At 35.9% G+C, this 15,596-nt stretch overlaps 2 protein-coding genes across 2 annotated transcripts; one reads left to right on the forward strand and one right to left on the reverse strand.

Moving 5' to 3' along the window:
- Positions 1-565: 565 nt before the first annotated feature.
- Positions 566-2,603, reverse strand: LOC137813003 (T-complex protein 1 subunit delta). Its single transcript, XM_068615280.1, has one exon. The coding sequence runs from the start codon at positions 2,445-2,447 to the stop codon at positions 846-848; it is 1,602 nt and encodes a 533-aa protein (XP_068471381.1). The 5' UTR covers positions 2,448-2,603; the 3' UTR covers positions 566-845.
- Positions 2,604-4,473: 1,870 nt separating this feature from the next.
- On the forward strand, positions 4,474-15,543 carry LOC137813004 (DExH-box ATP-dependent RNA helicase DExH3). The gene is made up of 19 exons (XM_068615281.1): positions 4,474-4,898; positions 4,988-5,142; positions 5,228-5,315; positions 6,051-6,293; positions 6,739-6,834; positions 8,601-8,789; positions 8,891-9,050; positions 9,128-9,258; positions 9,683-9,856; positions 9,943-10,215; positions 10,661-10,855; positions 11,797-12,000; positions 12,160-12,229; positions 12,366-12,514; positions 12,904-13,212; positions 13,991-14,050; positions 14,163-14,315; positions 14,437-14,547; positions 14,671-15,543. The coding sequence occupies exons 1-19, from the start codon at positions 4,515-4,517 to the stop codon at positions 15,130-15,132; spliced, it is 3,606 nt and encodes a 1,201-aa protein (XP_068471382.1). The 5' UTR covers positions 4,474-4,514; the 3' UTR covers positions 15,133-15,543.
- Positions 15,544-15,596: the final 53 nt, after the last annotated feature.

Genomic DNA, 15,596 nt, shown 5'->3' on the forward strand with positions numbered 1-15,596 from the left:
ACAATCACAGATGCATATTTTTGCGTAGGGTTAAGTAATTTTCTTCGTATTTCATTTAAATATAATCACATTAGACTCGAAGGCTCAAGGGAAGAAAAGTTTCAGTGACAAGACTTGCGATACTCATTGACATGAATGCTACTGAAAACAAGTTATAAATCCAGGTTAAAAGATACAAATCTATTTGGTATGATGCATAACATTACACACTAGCAAGTATATCTAAATTAACATGCTAAATACAATATTTCCAGTGAGATCAACACCAAAAATTCAAAATCTCACCCGGAGAAAGTTCAGCAATTAATGGGGATTCTCCAGGGCATTGACATTCAGATTCCACCGCATCATCAGATAACTAAAATTTCAAATATAACTTAATGATATTCCATCAATTCAATTCATGACAATGTCAAGTTTTGCGATGCGATGCTTCCTATAACAGCCTAAGTATACGTAAACCACAAAATTACAAGATATTAAAATGATGTATTTCAATAGACAATCATTCTCTCAAAGCCACATACAGACGCAAGATATACAAGTCTGGCTAAGGTAAGGAAAATGCACGAACACAATCGATAGTGGCATTCAGACAAAAAAATATCAACTAAACACCCACACACATTAAGAAGGGCTTCTGAATCGGATGACTCGAGCAAGTATCCATAAGGACAATCAAAATTGTAAAATAACAGCAGCAGCAGCTAATGTAAGTAAAAATACCTGAACCAAAGTCGCTAGAAAGAACATAAACTAACAACGTAAAATTGAAGCACGAAAGACAAAATAGATAATGGATGATTCAGTTTCTCTCCAACCAAATGTCTATAGTTCAATCAACTCTACCGCACTGTTACAATATCATCAATCTTCAAAATCATCCGCACACACTCAGTTGCCAAGGTAATCGCACTTGTGCTCACAAGCAGGGGCTGCACCACATTCTCCTCCAAGATATTCGTAATCTGACCCTTCCTCACATTGATCCCAGCATTTATCTCACCCTGCGCATGCCGATTCCTCAGCTCAGTAACAATGGCAATGGGGTTCAAACCAGCATTCTCTGCAAGAGTATAGGGAATAACTTCTAGTGCCTCAGCAAATGCCCTCACACAGTAACCCTCCATGCCATGCAACACCTTAGCCCAGGCACCCAACTGCCGGGAAAGCTCGATTTCCGGTGCTCCACCGCCAGCAATCAGAAACCTCTTGGCAACCAAACACCTTACAACACACAAAGCATCGTGCAAACTCCTCTCCGCCTCATCAAGCACAAGCTGATTAGACCCACGAACGAGCACAGTAGTGGTCTTCCCCATCTCCTTAATACCATTAATCTTCACAATCTTCCCATCCCCAAGAGAAACCTCTTCCACAAGATCCGCATAACCCAACTTCTCAGCGCGGAAATGCTCAATGTTAGCAATGGGCAAACAGTTCAAGGTCTTGGTAATGAACTCAATCTCATCCCTCTCCACATCCTTGATCACTAAAATCTTAGCTTTAGCAAGGTAATGCAAGGACAAATCAGTAACAGCATCCCTCAAAATACTCTTCTGAATCAACAACACATTACAACCAGTGGCCTTGATCTTCTTAATCATGCCAAGGATATAACTACGCTCTTCCTTCAAAATCCTATCCATCTGAGAGTAATCACTCACCACGATGCTCTGTTCGATGTCGGTTTTCGGCGGCGATATCTGGAACTGGATGACGGCGATCTTGGCGTTCTCCATGCGGGTGGGTCCCCCAGCCGCGTGGCTAACCTTCTTGTCGAAGACGAGCCCTTTCACGAGTTCGGTGTCGTCCACGGTGCCGCCAAGCTTCTTCACGATCTTGACGTCGCGGAGGTCAACCATGTCGGGCTTTGCGTTATCAACGACGGAGAGAACAGCGTCGACGGCGAGGGGCGCGAGGAGCGTGGAGTACTGGCTCACGACCTTGCTGTTGAGAGAGGTGCTGGCGGACTTCACGAGCGAGTCGCGGTCGGAGAGCTCCACGGGCACAGCCATGGCAGTGAGGACGTCCACAGCCTTGACGGCGGCCTTGTGGAGGGAGTCGGAGACGACGGTGGGGTGGATGCCATGGGAGAGTAGGAGGAGGCACTGCTCGAGCAGGGCGCCGGCGATAACGACGACCGTGGTGGTACCGTCTCCGGCGGCTGAGTCCTGAGACTTGGAGAGCTCGACGAGCATCTTGGCTGCGGGCTGGAGGACCTGCATCTTGTTGAGGATGGTGGCTCCGTCATTGGTGATGATAACCTCCTCGGAGGAGGTGGAGATCATCTTGTCCATGCCCTTGGGGCCGAGACTGGTGCGCACGGCGTTGGCGACGGCGCGTGCGGCCACGATGTTGGCGTGGCGGATGTCTTCCTTGCGCTTGTTGTCGACGTAGGACTCCGTCTTGGAGGATCGGTGTTGGGGAACTGTGATTGCCGCCATTGGTGATTGCAGAGCGGAAACCCTAGATGCAGAGGAAACCCTAGATGCAGAAAAAAGAGGGTTTGTGGGGAAGAGGAAGAAACAAAGAGTGAAGATTGGGGTTTTGCAGTTACATCGTTTCTTTTCTAGCGAAACCTAGGGGTTTTCTTTTTCTTTTTTTTTTCTTTCTATTTTTTTTTTCTAAATAATTTATAAATTCACAATTATAACACATATCATAACTTGTAAGATGGGATTTTTTTTTCTTTTAAGGTTAGAATAAACTATAATTCAAACAATAAATAAAATTACATATTGCTAATTAGTAAAAAAATATTAATTTAAAGCAATTATTAATTACACATGTTACCCATGGAATACAACTAGTTAGAGTGGTAATAAAAAGCATAAACAATTTTTACATTAGTTTATTTAAAATACTCCATTTTATTATGAGACTAGTATTTTAACTTGTTCACAAAATATGAGTAGTTCTTATACTTTATTAAAGTTTTTAAAGAAACTAAAAATTAATTGTAAGATTTGAGGTATTTAATTAATAAAAACTAAAAAAAAATCAATTTATTGATTACTTGTTTATTATGTTTTAAAATGCGAATAGTATTAAGTGAAAAAATTGTGACATTGACTTCTTTATTACTCTAATATACTTTAAATAAACAAAAAACGAATACTATTCGATTATTAGAAATTTAAAGTTTCTTATTGTATGAAATATTTCAAATTGTTAATATTTTTATTATTTTTTTAAGATAAACTAAAATAAAAGAGTAATGTATAAATAAAAAAGTAAGAGAAAATGTTTTCACTTATAATTATAAGTGTTATCACAGTTGAGATAGTATTGTAATTAAATACTTTTTTCAACATTGTGGAAAATATTATATAATCTGTTTATACATATGAACAATTTCTTTCTTTTTTATTAGCAAACGAAGTAAACTAAAATATTAAGTCACGAAGAAGTGTATCTATGTTTTTACAATAAAAAATATGATTGTAATTATATAATGTGATATAAATACTAAATAATTCATATAATGTATTCACAAGCACAACAAATCCCATAGACACAATAAATATATTCATTTTCGGTCTTAATTTTGTCTTTACTTTTTTCCTTATGTAAAACCTAATCTATTTTCTTTATAGCTCATTGATTAAAAGAAATCATATTATAAAAAACTAACAACATTTTTTTTTAACTCACCGTAATATTACTATTATAACTAAACATTTTGTTACTCTTAATAGTTTTTTATCTTATGTAGCATAGACACTGAAACGGACATTGAAACGACACAGACATTGACACAAAGATACATATCATCTTTAGAATGTAGGATACAAATCTATATATTATATAAATTGACAGTAAAGATTTATGTGAACAAATATATTTCAATTTTTTTACAGAAAAAAATATATTTGTCATAGTTGATTTAAAAGAATTTGTTCTTTATTTTTATAATAACAATAAAAATTTATACTATAAGTTTGAGTTTTTAAAAAATTAATGTATATATCATTCTTAAAATTATGTTAAAATCATATTAAAATGTCAAAAATCCAATTTGAACACTTCACTATACATGTTATACGAATAACGTATAAATATATAAATATTAATATTCAATATGTATTTACCACACGAACACATCATTTAAAAAAAAGTCATATTCAAACTTCATATTTCATATCACTATGATAAATAAATGAGAAAGACACTTTCTTGCATAATGTTTATAAAAACAAAACCGTATCAAAGTATATAAACACTTTTCTTTCTCAATGTTTATAAAAGACAAAACTCCAACAGAATTCCAAATTCAAAAATGTATTATATTCACCTAAAATAAAGATATATTTAATCATAAACTATGGTAAATATAATCATATTCACCTAAAATAAAGATATATTCAATCATAAACCATGGTAAATACAATTTTTAAACAATCATTACAAAAATTAAAAAAAAAATAACACTGAGCATATAATATTTTATTTTACAGCTAAAATTGATTTTTTGTAAGAAAAGATAAGATATAAACCGCTGGGGTTTAGGGATGCAGAAGCTCTGTGTCTGCGCAGTGCAACCTCTCTCCCTCTCAGCCGTGACCACCACCGTGCCGATGGCATATTCCGGCATAGTTCAGGGCTTCATCAGATTCAAAACCATGACGCGGCTTCGCTGCACTCCTCTCAGACCTTCTTTTCCATCCATTTCCGCCACTCCTTTTCACCGCACCGCTATTCGCCTCCGCTCCTCCTCCACCACACTTCAAGTCGTCAACGTCACGCGCCCGAGGACCACCGCGCGCAAGGGGACCGTTGCGTTACCGTTTTTGCACCAGCGCAGCTCCAGCTATGGCCGTTTTGCGTACCAGGACGAGTCCAGTGACGATTCCGATGTCGAATTCGCGTCTCCCCCCTCTCACAGCCAACAAGTGGTTCGTCACTTTCCATTCCCTTAACCGATTCCCTATCACACGCACAGTTGCTTCCGTTCGTTCTTTTCTAATGTGTTTGTTATTGTTAGGGTGACTCGACGCTCGAGAACATTGACGAGTGGAGATGGAAGCTGACCATGCTTATGCGCTCCAAAGACGAACAAGAAGTGGTGTCAAGAGAGAAGAAGGACCGTCGCGATTTCGAGCAGCTTTCCACTTTAGCTACCAGGATGGGTTTGTATAGGTAGCTACCTGTTTTCCCATCGGTGTGCATATTGTTTGTTTGGTTGTTTTTTTGTTACACTTCTGAATGGATTTTACTTTGGCAGCCGGCAATATGCAAGAGTTCTTGTGTTTAGCAAGGCGCCTTTGCCAAATTACCGCCCTGATTTGGATGATAAACGCCCGCAGAGAGAGGTATTTTATCGCTTTGCAATTTCAGAGTCGGTATCGTTTTCTGTGTTTGGATTATTGTGTAAAGGAAGGATCGTGCTACACGATTTTAACTTTTTTTGGGATAACCTTGATTGACTAAATGAAACTGGTGACCGGCAATTCTGGGTTTAGGGAGTATAAATAGTGTCTGACATAAGTAATTTAATAGAGAGAATAGATGAGAGAAACAAAGAGGTCAAGGTAACTGTGCTCTGCACTTCTGTTATTATCATTCAGTCTCAATCTACATGCAGTCTGTTAAAATACAACATCCCTACCTTATATAGGGAGCTATGCAACACCCACACTATCCTAACTAACAGCCATCGACCAACTAACTATAAACATGTTTTTCTTATTTTTTTTTACATTTAAAAAGGTGAAAATAGAAAAAAGAAAAAGGTTGATTTATCTGTTTCTTACCCAAAATTTGGAAACCAGAAACAAATTGAAAACAAGATAATTTTTTTTGTAATTACAATTTACAAGTGAAAACAGAAAACATTTTCTTAAATCAAACAGTTCCTTAGTGTCCCAATTTCAATTCCAATCCCCATGTTTAATTTTGAGCACAACTCCAAGCACCAAAAAGTACAAGTTGTTGTCAACAGGTAACAGTTTTCTTTACAGTTTTAATGCTATAAATTTGTGATATTTGGTGATTTCTCTAACCTCTATAACAACTATCCTGATTGACCATTTTCTGTGCTTGTGCAGGTAGTCTTACCATTTGGCATTCATAAAGAAGTAGACGCCCATCTCCATGCCCATCTTTCACAGAAGGCTACAAACTCGTGGAGTTCTTTGAATTCATTGCACAAATCAAGTGATCCTAGAAGCATTCCAGCCAATGAAGGAATGCATGAACAGCCAGAGCCCATGACTCATAATAGTGTTGTCAAGCAGAAAATCCTTCAAAAAAGAAGTTTGCAACTGCTTCATCGGCAACAGGATTGGCAGGTTTATTGAAGTGCATTTCATTTGCTGTTATTTTCTCAGCTGGCATTTCATTAATTTTGTGTTTTAGTATTTTGACTCTTGTTCCATTTATAGTGTGGGTGTAAATTTATGAATGTTAAGCGTTGATCTTTATCACAACACCTGTATCTTTTACTTTGGTCATACACTTATAATGAATAACAAAACTATATTGACTAATTTAATCAATTATGGCAATATGACTATTTGAGTGCGGTTATCCCAACTTGCTGATTAATGGTCAATGAATGAGTATTCTAGATTTTGATAGTTGATTCCATGTTATCTGGTTTCTGACATTGATATATCATGATGAAGTCTGTTTATTGATCTTCTCTAGCAATGAGATTTTCTGTACTTAGTTAGATGTCCTTTTTTATTGTTTTATCCTTTATAAATGTTGTAACAGATGTTGGTTTACCTATAGGAGTCTCCTGAAGGGCAAAAGATGCTTGAATTTCGTAGAAGTCTTCCCGCTTTCAAAGAGAAGGATGCATTTTTGAGAGTGATTTCAGAGAATCAGGTGAAAAAGGAAAAATGATGCCTGTTGAGATTTCTAATTTAGTATTAGTTCCTTCAATGATTTGTTTTCACTTCTACTAAAGGAAAATAAAAAAAAGGCTTTGGATTTAATGCTCATGTATGATCTTTTATGTAAGACGCAGCTGTATAATTTGTAATTTTATTGTCACTAGAGTCAAATTTTTTTACTCTTGACAAATGCTGTTGATTGTAGGCAAATCAGGATATTGTCATCTTAAAATTTTATGTGACCAAGATTGGTTATATCTCAGTGGCTAATTTTTTAATGCCATTTTTCATGGTGTGAGGATGAGCCTTGCCACAATGATTAGGTTGCTACCCTTGCAACTTGAGGTTCAAGTTTTGGAAGCAGTCTCTCTGTTTGAGTGGGCAGGGCTGTGTGCAATGTACCATACTTTTGTCCAATGCTTTTAAAATTGGACTGATCACTGTACTTGTGAAGACTGTAGTTCATAATTCATTAGTTTAATTGTGGTCAAATCATTGATAATTAAATGCATATTTTTAATGTTATTATTAAGAAGTGAGTTTAAGCCTAATTCATCCTCATAAACTGGTTTGTAAGGTGGGGATTGACCTCACTTATATACTGTAAATTGACCTTATCTCCGATGTAGGATCTCTAACCTACCACTCTCACGCTGAGACATATACTTCTCGTGTGTGAGACTAAATATTTGTGGATGTTTGATAGTAACCTAATAGCGGGTGACACGATAGACCTAACAAAACCTCTTTAGAATAGACTTTGATATCATAGTAAGTAGTGGGTTTACGCATAACTCATCCTCATAAAACCAACTTTTAAGGTAAGGATTGCCCTCACTTATATAGTGTAAATTGACTTTATCTCTAGTCGATGTAAGATCTCTAACAGTTATATATATATAACATAATATGTAATAAATTAATTAAAATAAACTTAAATGTCTTGCAAACACAGATTAATAGTCAGAGTTAAATTGAAAATAAATGTAAATCACGTGTGCACTATTAAAATAAATACATATTAACTTAAATATAATTATGTAATATGATAAATTGCCTTAAATATTATTCACAATGTTAAGTTCGCTTAAAGACAACAATGATCCACTTTGCAGCACTGTAATTGAAGATAAACCAGTCATCATGTAAATTGGCTGGTTTATGTTGGTTTACATGGTCTGACTCCCTGTTCAACTGTTAATTAATCACTGTTTGGGGATGGACCAAACTGGTCAGCAGACCAGTTCACAGTTGCACCCCTCAGGCTCATGGAGCAAATCTCCCTTTTATTTTCAGTGCAGCACGTCACTTTTGCATAAAATTACATATTGAAATATGTGGAGCTTTTGCATGGACATGAACTAGATAGATTGCATATTGAATCAAGTGGGGCATGTGAAAGATTACAGTGAAGGAAGAATTAAAAGAAAACATGCAGAGATTTTGGAATACATAGTTTTGGACAATTATCAAACAGATGTAAGAAATTTTGTCACGGCTTATATGCTTTTTGCAAAAAAATTCATGAATATAATTCTGTAGACTACATAGGTTTTTCATATTTGAAGCATTCAGAAGCTAACAATCAAATTGATACAACTTATAGTTTCTACAAATAATAATTTATAAAGGGTAAAATAAATTGGTATTACATAGGTTTTCTATTTGCAGATTTTTTTTTGTGGAGACTGAGTCTCAATATGTTTGTGGGCTGAATGATAGTTTATATTAAGTGGTATCATAAATGAAAATTTGCAGGTCGTTGTTGTCTCAGGTGAAACTGGTTGTGGTAAGACCACACAACTTCCTCAATACATATTAGAATCTGAGACTGAGGCTGCACGTGGAGCTGTATGTAACATAATTTGTACTCAGCCCAGAAGAATATCTGCTATGTCTGTTTCCGAAAGAGTTGCAGCAGAACGAGGGGAGAAGTTGGGAGAATCTGTTAGTTTCTGGACCTTTTCAGCTTGCTGGCGCTTGAAATACTTTGGCATTTATGCATGACTGATTAACTTAAGTTTTCTACTTGTTTTACCTTTTGATAGGTTGGATACAAAGTTCGCTTGGAGGGTATGAAAGGGAGAGATACCCGTCTTCTTTTTTGCACCACAGGTGTATTATTGCGGAGACTGCTTGTGGATGGGAATTTAAAAGGTGTAACTCATGTTATTGTTGATGAAATTCATGAACGTGGAATGAATGAAGGTAGGTAATTAATTGTTTTATTCTAATGTTTAATACTATTTAAAATGATACTCTTACCACTGGTTTTCACTTGTCAGATTTTCTTCTCATTGTCCTGAAGGAACTTCTTCCTCGTCGTCCTGATTTGAGATTAATTTTGATGAGTGCAACCTTAAATGCTGAGCTTTTTTCTTCTTACTTTAATGGTGCTCCGACTATGCATATTCCTGTAAGTTCAGATAGTCATTTCTGTAAGCTGTGTTAAAGTTCAGTTACTCTCTCTAATGTGTTATCATATCATCATTTTTCGCAGTTATGATGTGATTTTATGATGACTTGATAGTAACCAATGATATGGCTCTTTAATGGACATTGTGAATATCTCATGATAAACTATTGTTGTATAAGCTTTAAATAATAAAAACTGTGTATTTTAGCAGTTCAACCATTTAGCTGTTGACTGAAAAGCTCTGGTTGGTATTTTTTGGCATATTAACCTTTGGTTCTAGATGGTACACTGGTTGACACCTTGAAGTTATTTTTAGGAGAAATTTCACATTTTGCTGCTTTGGCAAATCTGCATACATTTTCTTATAGATGATATGATAAACTTGTTTTCCTTTTGTTCGTTTTGGGACCTGGGCACATTCTAGGGTTTTACATTTCCAGTTCGAGCACATTTTCTTGAGGAAATTCTGGAAAGAACTGGACATCGGTTGACGCCTTATAATCAAATTGATGACTATGGTCAAGAAAAAACATGGAAAATGCAGAAACAAGCTCAAGCTTTCAGGAAAAGAAAGAGCCAGATTGCTTCTGCTGTTGAGGTACAAGTACAGGCAGACAATTTTGCCTTGTCATTTTAGGTCCTTAAGCTTTGGCTAATTGTGTTCAATTCTATGATTTTTCATAGGATGCTTTGGAAGTTGCAGACTTTAAGAGATATAGCCTACGCACCCAAGATTCATTGTCCTGTTGGTGCCCTGACTCAATTGGTTTTAACCTTATTGAACATGTGCTTTGTCACATTGTTAAGAATGAAAGGCCGGGAGCTGTTTTGGTTTTTATGACTGGTTGGGATGATATAAACTCTTTGAAGGATCAACTTCAAGCTCATCCTTTGTTGGGTGATCAGAGCCGAGTATTGATTCTTGCATGCCATGGCTCCATGGCCAGCTCTGAGCAGGTGATCTTGCTATTAGCTTAGTAACCATAAAATAATGCTTGTAAGTTTACAATTTAATTCAAGATATCTATAGCTAATTTTGTCTTCAAATATTGGAAATAATAGCTCTGAAGTGATTAAAGTTAAATACATTCTTCTAAAAATGGGTGTTTCCATATTTTAGTTTCTGGGAAAACTTTGCCAGTTTGTTTTAGAAAATGAAAGACATTATTCTAATATAAAATGTGTAATAAGATTTCAGAAAGTCTTGTCATCCGGTTCTGAAATTTGCTGATTATTTAAAAAAGCTAATGGAATTTCTTTTCCCTGTGAGAGGGGATTTCTTTTCGTCTTGAGGCAATTCAATTTCCATGCTCTAATTGATATAATTAATCACATCTCTATTTCATTTCATTAAGTTATATAATAATATTTTTTTGTTCCCATTTTACTTGCTATTCTGCAGAGGTTGATATTTGAAAATCCTGAAGGAGGGGTGAGGAAAATTGTTCTGGCAACTAACATGGCGGAGACTAGTATTACCATCAATGATGTTGTCTTTGTGGTTGACTCTGGAAAAGCAAAAGAAACATCTTATGATGCATTAAATAACACTCCTTGTTTGCTTCCATCTTGGATCTCAAAAGCTGCTGCCCGGCAGGTATGTGTGATTGTTCAACATTGTTTTGTGGATTTGGATTAAAGAATTGATTTGTCTTTTTCCAGTTTGAATGGAATATATTCCTACTAAAGGGTTTAGAGGAATACCTTAGAAAACTTAAGAAATTAGAGAAGACCGTGCTCCAAATACTTTTACTACAGGAAATTCAGTTTTTGATATAGCCAAATAAGGTTAGGTTTGGCTTTGTTTCATTCTAAAAATATTTTATTTTTTTAATTATTATTAAGGCCTAAGTTTTTTCCATATATAAACCTGAGCTACGTAATTGGGTTAGTAACAAATGTAAAGGGGCATTTTGTGGTTTGTCCCTTGCGATACACCACGAGATATGTTTTTGTTTTTCATATATTAGGAAGTGAATTTAAGTCTAATTCATCCCCCACTTATATATTGAAAATTTGCCTTATCTCTAGTTAATGCGAGATTTCCAACACACCCTGCTCCCGCGGAGGCATGGTCATCTCGTGCGTGGGACTAGATATCATATTAGAAAGTGAGTTTAAGCCTAACTCGTCCTCATAAAACCAACTTGTAATGTGGGATTGCTCCCACTTATATACTGTAAATTGACCTTATCTCTAGTTGATGTGAGATCTCCAACATCATACATGCTCCACAAATCATATCAAATAACAATTTTTGTGTAATATATCCCGTTTGTTAAAGTATTTTCTTAAATAATTTATATTTTACATAAGTCTCAATTGAAGTCAGATGCTAATCCTCAATTCTTTTGATGGATTTGTGAAATTAGACTATGCTATCTCAATCAAGTTGAAGTACATGTTTATAAGTAGTTAAACTTCCATTATACGACTCCCATGTCTGTTTTCAGTTTCATAATGTTTTATTTCTCAGATTATTCTTTTCTATATCATTTAGATTGTCTGGTTTCTTAGAAAGTTTTCATATCTTGTCAGAGAAGAGGAAGGGCTGGTCGTGTTCAGCCTGGCGAATGCTACCATCTTTATCCCAGATGTGTTTATGATGCTTTTGCTGATTATCAAATGCCAGAGCTTTTGAGAACACCTTTGCAGTCCTTGTGTCTGCAAATCAAAACTCTACAACTTGGAAGCATCTCTGAGTTTTTATCTAGAGCTCTACAGCCACCAGAGCCTCTGTCGGTAAAATTCATTGAACATGTTTCTGGAACTTGCTTTGAAATATGAGGGTTGTTATTTATCTTTCCCATGAATTGTATGTGTAGAACTCATGACATTCTGCATCCTGCATCGGTGTTGTTTTACTCATTTATTATGTAATTAATTAATTTCATTCTGCAGGTTGAGAATGCTGTTGAATATTTGAAGATTATCGGGGCCTTAGATGGGAATGAAAATTTAACAGTTTTAGGTAAAAGAACTACTGCACCATGCTGTTTATTTCTTCTGCCACTTATAATGAAAAGAATATTTTCCTGACATTGGTTTTTCCAAGTGTTGTCTTGATTTATTCTAGAGTTACTGCTGATTGGATTGTTAATTTTCAGGGCAAAAATTGGCAATGCTTCCTGTAGAACCCAAACTTGGCAAGATGCTCATTTTAGGAACCATCTTCAAGTGTTTGGATCCTATAATGACTGTTGTTGCTGGTCTAAGTGTAAGAGATCCATTTGTGATGCCATCTGACAAGAAGGATGTAAGTTTTTGTTTTGACTATTGCTGATATTTACTGCTGCTTCCTGACTCTTTTTTTGTTGAACTTGGATGTTCCTTTTGATAGAAATGGTGGTAAATTTTATTAGTTTTGATGGTAGCAAGTGAGTATAATAACTGGAAGTAAACTAAAGTAAGTTTGTAGACCTATCCAGCATGTGCACTGTATTGGTTGATTAGGTTGATATCATTGAGTAAATATGATTTCACAGATATTTTTTGGGTGCTTATTGTAATGGTTCACTTTCATATTTGAAAATGTCAGTCCTCTGCCTTCATTATCAGTATATCATATTCAGTATGTTAAAAGTTTGTTAGGTAGAGAGGGCCCTGTCTCTGTATTCAATAATTTACTTTGTATGCTCTATGCAGCTTGCAGAGTCTGCCAAATCCCAATTTGCTGGTCGTGAGTATAGTGATCATCTTGCACTTGTCCGGGCTTTTGAGGGTTGGAAAGATGCTGAGACACAGCAAGCTGGTTATGAGTACTGTTGGCGAAATTTTCTTTCTTCTCAAACACTTAAGGCCATTGAGTCTCTTCGAAAGCAATTCCTTTACTTGCTCAAAGATATTGGTCTGGTCAATAACACGCCTGAAACCTACAATGCATGGAGTCGTGAAGTGCATCTCATCCGAGCAGTCATCTGTGCGGGTTTGTTTCCCGGAATATCTTCTGTTGTGGTAATCAACTCTACTTGGGCTTTAAAAATTTTGTTACTTATTGTTTAGTTTTAACTTTTATTTATTTAATTTTGGCTGTGTGCTCCTGTATGCTATGTTGGTAGAACCCATTTTCTATTTCTATTTGTGGCATCTTCATTAGAGTAGCATCGATGTGTAACACATACACAAGGACGTGTATGAACCACGTGGACTTCTTTACAATTTTTCTCCCCTTTTTTTGTTGAAGTTCAATTTTGTTTTTCATTTATTTTGCATATATGCTGTCTGTTTCCAAAAGTAAGGCAATTAAGTTCCCTTAATGATTTGTTGATGATGTGACACTTTTCTATCAACGAACATGATATCTTCTAATCCCCATCAACAAAAAAAAGTCATTTCATAAAATCTAATGTTACATCAACAAAAAAGAGTATTGTTATATCAACAACAGAATTGATCACAGGGGAAGGAGTTGGGTGCCGGGCTCATGGGGGTAACCATAACATGGCAATTAAGTGGACATAAATTAATATTCGTTGAAATAGGACTACCAAAATTGTAAATTGATCTTCCTGTCAAAATTGTTTGTATTTGTTACTTTTCTGTAATACTGGATAGATTCTTTTTAGATTCCATGTTTCTTCATGGGCTTCTGTTGTGTTAAGTAATAAATGTATATTATTATTATATTGGTTTATAAAATTATATAGGGAATATTGTCATGTTTTAGTTATAATGTTGTAGTGGTTCCATTGTGTACTTTTTTATGTGAGGTTGTACAAATTTTGTTGTGCAGAACAAAGATAAGTCAATAGCACTGAAGACAATGGAGGATGGTCAAGTTCTTTTGTATTCTGTAAGCTTCTCTTCAAATATCTGATTTTTTGTCAATCCTTGTACTATGACTCAGTTTTAATTGGGGGAATATATAATTCATCGAAGTTTAATTTTGGTGCTGCATCTTGTAGAGCTCTGTAAATGGCTGTGTACCCCGAATTCCATACCCATGGTTAGTGTTTAATGAAAAGGTGAAAGTGAATTCAGTATTCCTCAGAGATTCATCTGGTATATCTGATTCGGCACTTCTCTTATTTGGTGGGAATGTATCCAGAGGTGGACTTGTAAGTTCCTACCATATTTTCTCTTCACTTTCCACCTAGATGTGTTGTTTTTGGTTGTATTTTCTGGGTTTCCTTTTTTGTTACTTATATATTGTGCTCTGGCATGTAATTCATTTGACAGGATGGTCACCTGAAAATGTTGGGAGGGTATTTGGAATTTTTCATGAAACCAGAATTAGCCAAGACTTACTTAAGCTTAAAGACGGAACTTGAAGAATTGATACAGAAAAAGGTAAGTTCAATCCATAATTAATTTTCTGGAAATTATTTATTTGTGTAGCCACATTCTTCCATCAATTTTTGGTTTCTCTTCAAGTCCTTGTATATTGACTCTTTGATTTGCATGTTTTGCTAGCTTCTGGATCCCACGCAGGAAACACAATCGCATAGTCAGCTTCTTTCAGCTGTTAGATTGTTGGTTTCAGAGGACCGTTGTGATGGTAGGTTTGTCTTTGGTCGCCAAGTCCCATCACAAGTAAAGAAGGAAACAAACGCCAAAAGTGGAGTCGAGGGTGAAAATTTTAAAAATAAACTTCAAACATTTCTTAACAGGGCTGGACATGAATCACCAACTTACAAAACAAAGCAGCTGAATAACTACCAATTCCGGTCTACTGTCATATTTAATGGGTTGAATTTTGCTGGTCAGCCATGCAGCAGCAAGAAATTAGCAGAAAAATCTGCTGCTGCTGAGGCTCTTCTATGGTTAAAAGGGGATAGCCATTCATCTGATGCTATTGACCATGCATCAGTTCTTTTGAAGAAGAGCAACAAGAAAAGTAGGAAGAAATCGTTTAGTGGCGCTAAATGGAGTTGAGCTGCCTTTAAAAGACTACCTTGGATGGATTTGTTAATAGGGTTATATACCGACAAATAACTTGTCCATTTGAAGGCTATGGTGCAATTGATTCATGGATCCTTCCAGTCATAACTTCAATAGCGAGTGTACAGAGCAGTTAAGAGAACTTGAATATGACAGGTACAGATCAGAGCCCGTGTTTTTGAAAAGGGTGATTGCGTCCATTATATATCTAGAATTTGGGCACAATTCAATACAAGCATTTCCACAATGGCTGACTGAACAGCTTTCTGTACTTGCATATAGAGGTCTACGAGTAGCACAAAATTGTATCCATATGCTGATGATGCATTCTTTTTGCACGGCTGTTGTGGTGTATTCACTTGCAACAATTCATTTTCCATATTTAAGACTCGGCATTTAATTGAAGAGATCCGTGTACTATACTTTATTCTGTATTCATAGATGTCGTAGTTGCTCAG

Source organism: Phaseolus vulgaris, chromosome 2 (genome assembly GCF_000499845.2).
Source record: "Phaseolus vulgaris cultivar G19833 chromosome 2, P. vulgaris v2.0, whole genome shotgun sequence".
Lineage (NCBI taxonomy): Eukaryota > Viridiplantae > Streptophyta > Magnoliopsida > Fabales > Fabaceae > Phaseolus > Phaseolus vulgaris.

What these genes read in the sequence shown, in the direction of transcription:
- LOC137813003 (XM_068615280.1), bottom strand. Translation starts at nt 2,447, where the DNA reads ATGGCGGCAATCACAGTTCCCCAACACCGATCCTCCAAGACGGAGTCC.
- LOC137813004 (XM_068615281.1), top strand. Translation starts at nt 4,515, where the DNA reads ATGCAGAAGCTCTGTGTCTGCGCAGTGCAACCTCTCTCCCTCTCAGCC. An exon ending in CAAAAGCTGCTGCCCGGCAG is followed by an intron (nt 10,856 to 11,796) that starts GTATGTGTGATT and finishes ATATCTTGTCAG; the next exon opens with AGAAGAGGAAGGGCTGGTCG. An exon ending in ATGTATCCAGAGGTGGACTT is followed by an intron (nt 14,316 to 14,436) that starts GTAAGTTCCTAC and finishes TTCATTTGACAG; the next exon opens with GATGGTCACCTGAAAATGTT.